Genomic DNA, 12,820 nt, shown 5'->3' on the forward strand with positions numbered 1-12,820 from the left:
ATGTAAGTGGGGTTGGCTTGGCCCCTCGAGACCAGTCCAGCTACCAAACTGGAAAATCCAGCAGTAATTCCAGTCAGTGCCACTTGGAGCAAAATAATTGCCCTTCCTGTGAGACATGATAAAATGCGGGTTGTTTTAAGCCTTTACATTTTCAGGTAGTTTGTTATGCAGCAATAAATGATATAAGAGGATGGCCTCCAGGAATAAACATGAAACCACCAAGGTATTCAGCAGAAGCAAATGTAAATTTTCAGTCACCTCCTCGCTGCCCAACTCAATCTAGGTCAGTAAGACTTTGACAAAACGACAGCCCAAGGCACTATGAAAGCCCTCATCCCACATACACTGCACCCAAGAGAGGCACTGCCAGGCCCACCTAGTGGTATGTCAATGGCTGTCACCACGGCTCCCAAAGTGTTCTGCACGGCCTCGCCCACCTTCCGAGCAATCAGCGTCCCGCCTTCATCGTCCGCCTGTGCCTCAGTAACGTCTGCAGACAATGATGAAGGAAAAGCTGTTATCTCTTAGTCATTTCCCAAATGGAAAACTCAGGGGCAACAGCAGAGCATTCTGGATGCTTCTCCCAGGGTACCACTGTGCTGTCCTGCAAGGATGGCAAGGGTCTGGGCTGTGGGCGCCAACACTGCAGCTGGTGAGATCTGCCAGTCCTTTACCTCAACCCTCTGGGGCTATTTTATAACCTTCCTTCACAGTGAGCCAGAAGGGTTCAAGGAGCATGACCTAGAACCTCCTCCAGAGGGAAGACTCAGTCTACAGCCTGTGGTAAACACAGGACAGGTTTAACACGCCCCCTCCCCCCCGCCCCGCAAGGAATAGCACCCCAGGACCCTGTTAACAGAGAGCTTAGAGCATGGCTGGGCAAGACCGGGGAGCAACTACCCTCAGAAGAGTGACATGGTGAGGAATAGGGCTAGGCAGGTGGGAGTCCCGTTCCCAACACCCAGTGCCAAGGAGAGAGGTTCCCCCTCCACCCTTGCAGTTCCCGGGCCCCACGTTACCTAACTGGGAATTCCTGGCTTCATAGCAGTTGTCACACACCCGCACGGGCGCAGGGCCCCAGCCCCGCTCCGGCACTGGCCGGGTCTTGGATGAACAGCTGTCACAGAAGCCCTCCCCACAGGCCCGGCAGTGATGCTTGGTGTCGTTATCTTTAAAGGATGTAGCACACTTGTTGCAGCTCTGTTCCAAGCCCAAAACAGAGAGGCGGGTAACATTCATGTCTGCTCAGCTGGGAAAGTCAACCCGGGGCAGATGCCCAGGACCATCTGGGAACGGCAGGACCCCGATGATCCCCAAGGACGGGACCTAGGATCTCCAGCCACGTGAAAATACCCCTACTGAAGCACAGCTGTGATTAACCTTTTCTTCCAAGAAGTGCCTGGAAAGGTACCAAATCCATCTGGCTGAGCCACAGGGTTCCCGAAGGGACTACACCAGTTCCAGCTAAGAGAGCAATGAGGATTCACTGCTTTCACGGTTTCTCAAAAGAGCCTCTGGGAAGCTGATGAGGAACGGGTTTCCTGTCATAAGTGCTTGGGCCAAAGCTGGGTGCTCCCTTGCTGTAGGTGCCATGAGGTTTATGGCTCAAGCTGAGGATGACCCTAAATGACCTCTAAAGGCCCCTTTTCCTCCAGATTCTATATGTATGACCTCAGACATCTGACCATTAATAACCGGCCCTTGCAGGGAAAGAAACTAAAATCCACCGCAAGGAAAATACTTGCAAAATAACAAAGGGAAATCAGTGGGCAAAGAGGACATTGGCTGCCTCAACACACCCCACCCCTCCCAACACTCTGAGAGCTAATCCGAGAGAGAAATTCAGAGCCTCCTCCCTCACAGAGCAAGCTTAGGACAGGGCAAAGCGGCACAAGCAGAATGGGCCGTGCCAGGGATGCAGGGCATCCTGCCACACCATACCAGGATCTGGGAGTTGGGCCTCCAGTAGGCAGGGGCGATCTGGTCTGTCAGCCAGGACGTCACAGCCTTGGTGGGCCCAAGGCTAAGCTCAGACACCGACTGAGCCATGAAGTTCATCCCATCCAAGAGGCGCTGGGCAGCATTGTTGTTGTCCTTCAGAAATCCATCAGTCTGAAATGAAAATGCAGGCTCCCATCATGCTCTGAGCGAAGGGAGTAAAAGGAAGGAGAGAAAGGGGTCTCAAACAAGTTATACACTCATCACAGCCAACTCAGAACCACAAACTCCCTGGCAGAGAAGAACAGGGACAGGCCAGGAATCCCTCTGGCTTCTGGACAATATCACACCCATGAGTCATTGCTGATATTATTATTCTCTTCAACGTGACCATAACACTTGGTGCGCAACTGTTCAATTCAGAACTTACTTTGCTGTGAGTGAGATACACAACCCAGGCAATACTTATGTAAAGAGGACACCTCGGGCTTCCCTGGTGGCGCAGTGGTTAAGAATCCGCCTGCCAATGCAGGGGACACGGGTTCGAGCCCTGGTCTGGGAAGATACCACATGCCACAGAGCAACTAAGCCTGTGCACCACAACTACTGAGCCCACGTGCTACAACGAGCCCACGAGCCCGTGCTTCACAACAAGAGAAGCCACCACAATGAGAAGCTGCGCACCACAACGAAGAGTAGCCCCCACTCGCTGCAACTAGAGAAAGCCTGAGCACAGCAATGAAGACCCAATGCAGCCAAAATAAGTGAATAAGTAAGAGGGTTAACATAAATTATTAAAAAAAAAAAAAAGAGGACACCTCTTCCAGGAGGCCTCCCACCCCAGGCTGGGTTAGGAACCCTTCATCTCAGTTCCTCTAATATCTGCACATCTCTAGAAATCCTATTTCCACATTAAGTGCAATGTCTCTTTATGCATCCAACTCCCTATTAGACTGAACTGAGAACAATAATCCTTTTTCTTTTTTGTAAGTATCTAGGTCAAGTCTGGGCACATAGTACCCAACAACATATGGTGATGAATGAGTGAACAAAGAGAAGGGGAGGAGCCTATATTCCCTAATCCCAAGGACTGTAAGGAATACAGCCTAAAAATAAACTGGTATTACTGTTTTCTTGGAATATAAACTACCGCAAGGATGACAGCTTTTACAAGAAAGAACACAGATCAAAAACAAAAGATATTGATCAAAGAAGTCTAGTGAGAAAGTTATACTAGTTCAAGACCACATTACATCCTTGGGACAGAATGGTCTGGGCCATCATGTCATGGGGGCGGCCTGCAGAAATGAGACCACACTGCAGCAACCAATTCCAGTGGAGCTGGAAACTGGAAAGAAGATGACAAAACGATAAGGAAATCTTCCGTTCTCTGGTATCTGCAGGATCCAGGAAAGCTCAAAGGTGGATCTGCAGATAGGCCTATTAGGCTGACCGGTGGCTTTAGGAATCACCCAGCAAGGGGAACACCACCAAGTAAAATAAGTCCCTTGAGAAAATCGCTTGTCTTTCTTCCATGAAGGAAAAAGGTTTTGGATGTGTTGTGATTGATGGGTAATTCCAAGTGTGAATTGTGGTTTAATGCAGAATGAAAGCACCATATCACTGCCTCATGAACAGATTTGTTTTTCCAACATCTTGAATTCAAAAGTCAAATTAAAAGCAGTAAAGGTCCATCCATAGTAATTCCGCTTCCCAGAATATACTTCAAGAAGAGTATACTCCATAGTGGGAGGCAGCCGCATAGCACAGGGAGATCAGCTCGGTGCTTTGGTGGTTTGTGACCGCCTGGAGGGGTGGGATGGGGAGGGTGGGAGGGAGACGCAAAAGGGAGGGGATATGGAAACATATGTATATGTATAACTGATTAAATGTTATAAAGCAAAAAAAAAAAAAAAAAAAGAAGAGTATACTCCAAAACAAAGTCTCTCTTACATGAAGATGGTCACTATAGCATTTTCTTCAATAATAAAAAAAAATCATAAACAGCATGAATGAAATTGAACTATAATACTAGACAGAATATTACACAGTGATTACAAATGAGAACTGTGAAAAGTGAAAAGAATGTAGAAACAAAGCAAAATTGTGCATGAGAAAAAAGCAGTTAAGTGGCACATAAATTGTAACTGCATCTATACAAACATACACATATGGAAAATGAGTGAGGAGAATATGAAAAAATAAAGTTTTATTTGCTAAGGCAATGTAACTATACAGCAATTTTTAGTTTATTTAAAGTTGTGCTTCTAGGGACTTCCCTGGTGGTCCAGTGGTTAAGACTCCACGCTCCCAATGCAGGGGGCCTGGGTTTGATCCCTGGTCGGGGAACTAGATCCCACATGCTGCAACTAAGAGCCCACATGATGAAACTAAGACTTGGTGTAGCCAAATAAAATTTTTTATAAATAAATAAATAAATAAATAAATAAATAAATAAATAAATAAAGTTGTGCTTCTGATATTTATGCAAGAAGAAATGGAAAAAATTTAAGGGTCTAGAACAAGAAAGGCTCTCCAGATCACACCTTCCTAAACCACCAGTATATTGAAATTCATAGTTAACCTTAATTGTAAACAAGTCCTGCTTTCCCACACACAGGACTGGACAATACAAGAGAAAACAGGAAAATAAAATAGCTCTTACTCCAGGCCACACGTGCACAATCTCTGTCCGCACCACTGTATCCACAGGATCTTGATTTCCAAACCAGTACTGCCGGCTACGATAGACCACACCGCAGTTGGGACATTCAATTACATACCTACAAGGAAGGCAAATAGATACTGTAACCCCACCAGGTGCCTGGAGAGACAAACACACCAAACAAGCGGTAGCTGAAACTCACCCAGACCAGGCATATTTTGCGAGACCCATCCAGGGGGAGTCGGTGGAAGCAGCCGTCTTGGGCACCACGCTGACTTCATTGCCTCTCTCGTAGCAGGCCTGAAACATGGAGCACTCTGCCAGCTTCTGCTCTGTCCACCAGACCCCCTGGCCTCTCCACATCCCTGTCCAGCCCCACTGCCTACAAACAAGACCAGCTGAGGGTTTACAGACCCTGAGTTTAGCACAGCAGAAGAAAGTCTTTCTCTAAAGAAGTCAGTACCCTATATATACAATGGAATAGTACTCAGCCATAAAAAGAAACAAAATTGAGTTATCTGTAGTGAGGTGGATGCACCTAGAGTCTGTCATACAGAGTGAAGTAAGTCAGAAAGAGAAAAATACCGTATGCTAACACATATATATGGAATCTAAAAAAAAAATGGTTCTGAAGAACCTAGGGGCAGGACAAGAATAAAGACACAGACGTAGAGAATGGACCTGAGGACACGGGGAGGGGGCAGGGTAAGCTGGGACAAAGTGAGAGAGTGGCACTGACATATATACACTACCAAATGTAAAATAGATAGCTAGTGGGAAGCAGCCACATAGCACAGGGAGATCAGCTCGGTGCTCTGTGACCACCTAGAGAGGTGGGATAGGGAGGGTGGGAGGGAGAGGCAAGAGGGAGGAGATATGGGGGTATATGTACGTGTATAGCTGATTCACTTTGTTATAAAGCAGAAACTAACACACCATTGTAAAGCAATTATACTCCAATAAAGATGTTTAAAAAAAATCTCAAAAAAAAAAAAAAGTCAGTGCCCTAAATGATTATGAATTGAATGTATACGCATCCCGGGCCCCAAAACTGAGCTATAAATTATATCCCTGTCACAGACAGGAGAAATCCATCAAAATTGGGTTTCCGAACAGCATTTCTGCTCTTAAGAATGAATAGTCAATGTATGGGAATTCCCTGGCGGTCCAGTGGTTAGGACTCCACACTCTCACTGCCAAGGGCCCAGGTTCCATCCCTGGTCAGGGAACTAAAATCCCACAAGCCATGCGGTGCGGCAAAAAAAAAAAAAAAAAAAGAATGATAGTCAATGTAGATGACCCTTGTATATATAAGCTCAACAAAATAAGGGGGATTGAAGCTTAAAAAAATAAACCAAGGAGTCCCCAGCAACAGACGAGTGAGTTCTTATGGTTAGAGCTGGAGAGAAGTTCCAGAGATACTCAATTTGAGTATCAAATACTTTGGGATGCAGCAAAGAATGGTCCCAAGCCAGTCTTCCCAAAAGGAGAGTGTGGCCGGCAAGCCAGCTGCTAGGGAAGAAGCTGGGTGGACTCACCTTGCAGGTAAAAACCCGGTTGTCATACTGGTGAGAGTATCTGCAGCGGCTGTTGGCTTCATGAGGTACTCCTTCTTTCCCATGATTCATGCTGTTCTTACATCCAGCCCTGAGTGAAGCCCAAAAGCTGACAATGAAGCCGCTAAAAGGAGCCAGCGCCGCCTACGCTGAAGAGTCTCTGACCCTGAGCCAGACCCAGGGCCAAAACCAGAGCTCCATAATTAACCAGGCCCTGAATACTGAGCAGAGAGAGGGCAGTTTCTTTCAGAAACCCACGTGCCTCTCTCATACTTGCAATCAACATCACTACACAGGTAAAGCAACTATTACTCTTGTGTGAGGAGAAAGGGCCAAAGGAGTAATCTCTTCTTGGAAAACCACCTGGTCCCTCAGTAGGAACGGAGGAGCCAGAAGACACCACCTTGACCAGAGATAAAACCTGAATGGTTCTCAGGGAACTCAAAAATCCAAACAGCATGAAATGGGAAGTTTAACCAGAACAGGCTGCCAAGATGTAAAACAAAAACCGACCCTCAAAATTTGGCAGTGCATTAAGAGGAGGCTTAAGCTGAACAAGAAAACCTTCCAAATCAACAGTGAGCTCTGCTATCCTGACAACGCAAAACCAGGGATAGGGACTTTAAAATTTCACTGTGATAGAAGGGAAAGTTCTGGAAACCCTAGTGAGGCACAGTTAACATGGAAAAGTGATGGTCTAACAGATTCTAAGCCTCCTGCTGGGCTCATGGGGCCCGCTAAAGGAAGGCAAGTCACACTGGCAATTACCATCCCTCTTTCCTCTCCAAGACAATGCCCAGTTCTCCATAGCCCAGACTGTATAATCCAAGAGCCAAGTCCTTTTTACAAACCCAGGCCCCAAGGTGGTGACCCAGCAGGTGGCCTACAGGGATCAATGCAAAAAGGCCATTCATAACAAAAAAAGGTTCAGGTCTCCTCTGTGTGGACGAATGTGAAGGACAGGAGCAGAAGTCCTGATGAGAGCAAAGACGCTGCAGTGGTGAAGCGGGTGGAGAGCTGGGGGAGTGTCTGCAAGACAGAGTCTGCGATCTGACCCTGACACACTGCATTTAAATCCCCTGGGCTCCATCAGACAAGTCACTAGACTGACTGAAGAGCCATTAATGGCTCAAATTAATCCAGTGAGCCTCAAAGTGTGGTCCCCATCCAGCAACATCAGCATCACCTGGGCACGTATCAGACGTGCAAATTCTCAGGCCCTACGTCAGACCTACTGAATCAGAAACTGGGGGCAAGGCCCAACTATCTGTTTTAACATGTCCTTCAGGTTTTTCATGCGAAAATTTGAGAATCATGCTCTGTTCCCCCTGTAACAAAGTGCGATCCATGGACCAGCAGCACAGGCATCACTTGGGAGCTTGTTGGAAATGCAGAATCTCACCCAGACCTGCTGATTCAGAATCTGCATTTAACAAAATCCTGAGGTGATGCATACACGGATTAAAGTTTGAGAATACTGCCCTAACTCAGTGTTCTCAAGTGAGCTACGTATCAGAATCATCTGAGGGGCCTTTTAAATACACCAATGCTAAGGCCCCACGCCAGATCTGTTAAATGAGAATCCCTGGAGGTGAGGCCCAGGCCTCAATAATTTTGAACGCTCCCTGGATAATTCTAATGTGCTCTAAGCATCTGCCCTCATTGTGAAAGCAGTCAACTAGGAATGATACCTACTCTAGTGCTTTGCACACACCGGGCTACCAAATATTAGTTGAATGGATGGAATGACTACCATTGAAAGCTCTGGTAAGAGAAACATAGAAAGCAGGCAACCTAAAGTTTTCTGTGGTAAAAATTCCCCAAACCAGTCAATTTTACATCTAAAGCAGGTTGGAATCTTCAGGGGAATCTTCATAACCATGTGTCCTGGGATCCCCTGCAACCTCAAAGTATGGTCCCCAGACCATCAGGATCGCCTGGGAACTTGCTAGAAGTACCCCCATCTCAGCCCCCACCCCATCCTTAAATCACAATCTAATTTAACCAGACCCCACATGATCTGCATGCACAGTGAGGTCTGTGAAGCACCGTTCTGAGTCTCTTTGCCCAAGATGGGGACTTACCCGCAGCTGAGGCACAGGACGGAGCAGGTGAAGTACTCATCTGGAAAAAAGGAGCTGTGTGCCATCTGGTCATCAGGGATCTCACCGCTGAAGCGGTCGCTCAGGGCCTGCATGGAGGGAAGGTGATACATGAAGGGACATGGCGGACAGCCCAGAGCTCTGGCCCTTGCACTGCTTGCCTTTTTTTTTTTTTTTTTGAAATGAACTTTATTATTGTTTTCCTTTTCTTTTTTTTTTTTTTTTCCACACTGCCCAGCATGTGGAACTTCCCTGACCAGGGATCAAACCCACGCCCTCTGCAGTGGAAGCGCAGAGTCTTAACCACTGGACCACCAGGGAAGTCCCACTGCTTGCCTTTCTAATATGCCCTCACTGCTGGCTTATTTCTTATGGGCTCCACAGCTAGAAGAGGGAAGCCAATGACTTCTGCTCTTTACCCTAGACCTTCTTGGCCCGACTTGCACCAATCCTCACCACAGGAAACCTCAGAAAGAACCAGCCCATTTCCCACGAGGTCAGAAGTAAGCAAACAAAGTTACTGTTCTCTCCTAATTACCATGGAAGTTATAAACACCTCACACACTCTCCGTGTTTCATTCAAAACCACCAGCTGTTGACTAATGCCCACTTCATCTTTGTGAAGCTGGGACCGAGAAACCAACACTCAAGAAGGTGGCTTGTCTTTCAGTCAGAGGCAGGCAGAGCTGAGAAGTGAGCAGGGAGTTTCCTGGGCATCTCCACCAGTTCTAACCAAAGGTGCTCACTGGAGTTTATGAAACCACAGAACTATATGTAGAATAAGGATTATCAGCCAAAAAGCAAGGAGGAATTATTATAGGTTCTGGCAGTCTTTTATCAACTACAGTAACCTAAAAGACAGCAAGTGGCCAAAATAAATGCTAAGAAGGAAGATAAAAGTATTTGCAGAAACAAACTGAAAATTTTATGTTTAAAGGCAGCTTCCATTTCTAAACCTCTGTTTTCACTCACTACTTTATATTGAAAGTATTCTTCAGGCTGGTTTTTTCCTTCCAGGCCCTTACTTGTATGCAGTGGAAAAAGTTATATAAATTAAACAGAAATGGGCTTTCCAGGCTTTAAAAATTATTAAATGCTCGCAATTCCAAGCATCTCTCAATCCCTCATTCTGAGGCAGCCAGGCACTATTCAGGGGAAGAGAAGGAACAGTAGCTTAAAACAAAATGTTACTTCCTTTAGTAAAAAGGCAAAAGAAATTTTAAGATGAGACTTGGAAAGGGGCAGATTAGGTTTTAAACTAAGGTTCTCAAGCTCTAAATGGAATTTCACTTAAGGAGAACTTATTTATTAAAGTTCCTTTCCCTTTTTTCAATGAAACCTAATACCCTGAGTTGTAAACGAAGTGTTTACGAAAGCACATGCTCTCAATGTTGGGTCAGGTCAGGTGTTCAGACAAGTGGCAAAGAATGTATCAAACTAAGGGTGAGGGCCTCACCCACGTGCATTAAAATTCAGCTCCTGCAAGGATAATGCACAGGCTCGTAAGCCACCATCTGCCAGCAATGGCTGACCAAGTGGCAATCCTTGACTCAGACCAAAAAAAAAACAGTCTAACAATAATACATATATGTCCTGTTCTCTTGGGGGTAATTCTGTAAAGAGTAACTTAGGGAAAACAACTAAGATTTTGAGAGAGACTATAAAGGCAGATACCTATGAATATTAAAGAGAATAAACGAGAAGCAAGGCAAGTAGAATCACTTACTAGCCTACATGGTCCTCTTACTTCAGAATGTGACCCATCCTTCGGGGATCTTTTTGGTCTCACCTTTTCCATGAAGCCTTCCCAACCACTCCAGAAAGACCACGCTTTGCCTTCTCTGAGCACCTGCCGTCCTCAACATCTGAACCAGGTACTGCGTGATGAGGTGATGAGGCAAAAGCTATGAGCCTGTTACATGTATTTTACCTCCCAGACTAGATCACTAACACCATGAAAGACATTTCCTACCTTTGTATCCTCCTCTCACTCCTAGCAAATGTGTTAACAAGTACTCAACTAGGACCTCTGGAATGAAGTGCCCCAGCACCAACCCGCATGTGCACACCAACCCCTGCCCTCTCCTCCTCACCTTGGCCCTGCCTCTGCGCCAGGCTTCATCCCAGGCCCACGGGCCCTCTCTAATTTATGGCTAACTACTCGTTGATTGGCCAAATCACTGATAACTCTTAGGGCTGTATTTCTCAAACAGCTGTGTGCATAGCTCTCTGGGGCTAGCTGGTGGAAAAATAGAGCATTATCTTCCCAATGCATCAATTTACTGAAAGATATGGGAAGTTCTTTTTAGATAAAAAACAAACACGGATATAGTATGAAACTAAACGGAAAATTTGCATAAATAAAACATGAGACCCCCACCAAAGTTATTTCAGCTTGCAGGTGGCAGGTCTGCACGCTCTGTGCCTTTATTTCCTTATCTATGAAATGGGGGTGCTGGTAGTACCTTCCTCAGTAGGGGCCTCCATGGATCACACTGTGAAGATCAAATGAAGTTACTCACGCAGAGCACCTGGCATAGACTGAGAGCTCAGAAAACGTTAGCTGCCATTAATATCATTTTTATTTTTTACGCTGAGAATTCTCTTATTCCCTCCCTTGGATACCCTCACTAGTTCAGGTAACACGGGGGATATAAGAACTTCTCTCCTTTCCATGATGGCTCACTGGTCTTCATGGCTGTTTGCATTTGTCGGTGAACATTTAGCTGCAAAAAGATGCTTATATACCTAAAGCAGTGTTAAAATAAGAAAGAAAAAACGCAGAGCTAACTAAGGAATGCAGAAGGTACTAAAGAGGTATAAGGAAAACCAAAGAAGAGCATTTTTAGCCCCAGGTAACTGAAAGGGTAACCTAAGTACTAGTTTTCCTTAGGAAAAATAATACCAAATTTAGCATGAATCCAACAGCTGGGCTGAATTCAGAAGGCATGCCACTCCCCGGTAAATATAAAATTGCAGCCCAATAATAGTGATAAGCACAAGGTTTTTTCTGTTCCAAATTCAAGTGGCCTGATTCACTTCTCTGGAAGTTCTTCAGAAAAATGGGGGCATTTCTAAGTGTCTCAAGGCTTAGCATGAAACGATCTGCAGCCTGATTCCCATGGGACAAATCCCCACAGAACCACCATCATCACCTGCCCTAGACATCATGTTGGCCAAGGCAACAGTAACTTCTTGTGATATCAGAAAGAGAAGAACTCCTAGACCAACCAGCCTCATCACTTCAGATGCTGGTCACCCATCCTCTCAAATGCTGGGTAACACAAGCATCTCATTTCCCTCACAAGTCACTGAAGAGCTGGCAGTCAGTAATGAATGAGACCTTACATCAGGAGGCATCAGGAGGACTTACTGAATCATGAGTATGTGAATAAAACAGTAACTGTTAAAAAGAAAATCTGATGTTCACGTGTTTTAGATACAAGGGTAAGGAGACACTGTTTTCCTCCCTCTATAACCTGATTGTTCCTTTCCAGCGTGGACATGACCACCTAATCCATATACTTCGTCCTTCAAAAATTCCAAACCTCACATCATTCCAGGGTTTCTTGGACTCTCCTCCTCCTGAGGTCCCAAAAGCCATAAGAGGCAGGGAAGGACCTTTCCTGAGAAAGCTTGGGAAAGCACTTGAGGCCAATCTGGAAAAGGTTGCCTGGAGGCCAGATGATCTTGAACTTTAGTTGCCTTGGCAACAGTAGGGCTCTTACTACTGAACCTGTAAGTTTAGTCCCCGTCACCAAAGGCTAGCAGTGAATTTTATGATTTGAAATGGAGACTCTTATGTAATCCATGATGCCACCCACCCCCCCAAAAATATAATAACTTTATAAATACTTAATAGGTGCTTTCTGATGTGACAGAATTAGAAAGTCAGAGTTTCTACATTTAGAGATGGGAGGCTAAAGGAGGTATTACATAAAACCTATCGAATTCAACTTTAAAATGGTTCTCTCCATTATTCAGAACTGTAAATACAGGCAACAATAGTTAATTCAATATTCAATTCCCTTATTCAGTAGGGACCTAAGCATCTCTTTTCTTTAAATAGACTTACTTGATCAGTGAGAATATGCCCTGCTGGTAGTATCTGGGCTGTTGCTACTGTGGAAACAGAGCAAAGGAGTGAGTGTTCAAGAAGTGGGGGAAATAACCCAGCTGGAAAAAAGGGACTGGGGCCTGGACCACAACATGGCTAAATGGTAGGAAGAGTGATCAGGTCAGCAGGATGAATCGGGAAACAGGGGCAAGCAGCTGGAGCAGAAAGAGACTGTAGATCTCTCACTCACGCTCACTCACACACACACACACACACACACACACACACACACATTCTACAAACTCCTCAATCTTTCTCATTAATCACATTTCCTTTTCAATAACGAACATGAAAAGAGAATATGGAGAAGGAAAAAAGATTTAACTTCTCTAGGATCCGATATATTTAGGGAGAAAATATACATATACATTATATACATATACTCCTGTATGCACTTATGTAGCACCAAAAATTTCTAGAGGCATAAACAAGAAAGTATTAA

General features: G+C 45.3%; 2 protein-coding genes across 7 annotated transcripts in view; one reads left to right on the top strand and one right to left on the bottom strand.

Moving 5' to 3' along the window:
• The window catches only part of DCAF4 (DDB1 and CUL4 associated factor 4), a 40,550-nt gene extending 35,962 nt beyond the window's left edge, over nucleotides 1-4,588 (top strand). The window contains exon 17 of the transcript XR_014293673.1: nucleotides 4,559-4,588. The gene's annotated coding sequence lies outside the window, so the exon portion shown is untranslated. The remainder of the gene's footprint in view (nucleotides 1-4,558) is intronic.
• The window catches only part of ZFYVE1 (zinc finger FYVE-type containing 1), a 50,209-nt gene that overhangs the window by 2,960 nt on the left and 34,429 nt on the right, over nucleotides 1-12,820 (bottom strand). For all 6 annotated transcript variants that reach the window (XM_082616981.1, XM_082616982.1, XM_082616985.1 and 3 more), the window contains exons 5-11: nucleotides 8,244-8,350; nucleotides 6,142-6,250; nucleotides 4,806-4,903; nucleotides 4,604-4,721; nucleotides 1,942-2,112; nucleotides 1,020-1,200; nucleotides 377-490 (exon numbers count right to left, since the gene is read on the bottom strand). In XM_082616981.1, coding sequence (XP_082473107.1) covers nucleotides 377-490; nucleotides 1,020-1,200; nucleotides 1,942-2,112; nucleotides 4,604-4,721; nucleotides 4,806-4,903; nucleotides 6,142-6,250; nucleotides 8,244-8,350 — 898 coding nt within the window. The remainder of the gene's footprint in view (nucleotides 1-376; nucleotides 491-1,019; nucleotides 1,201-1,941; nucleotides 2,113-4,603; nucleotides 4,722-4,805; nucleotides 4,904-6,141; nucleotides 6,251-8,243; nucleotides 8,351-12,820) is intronic.

The sequence above is a fragment of the Mesoplodon mirus genome (assembly GCF_964341445.2).
Source record: "Mesoplodon mirus genome assembly, chromosome: 4".
Classification (NCBI taxonomy): Eukaryota; Metazoa; Chordata; class Mammalia; order Artiodactyla; family Ziphiidae; genus Mesoplodon; species Mesoplodon mirus.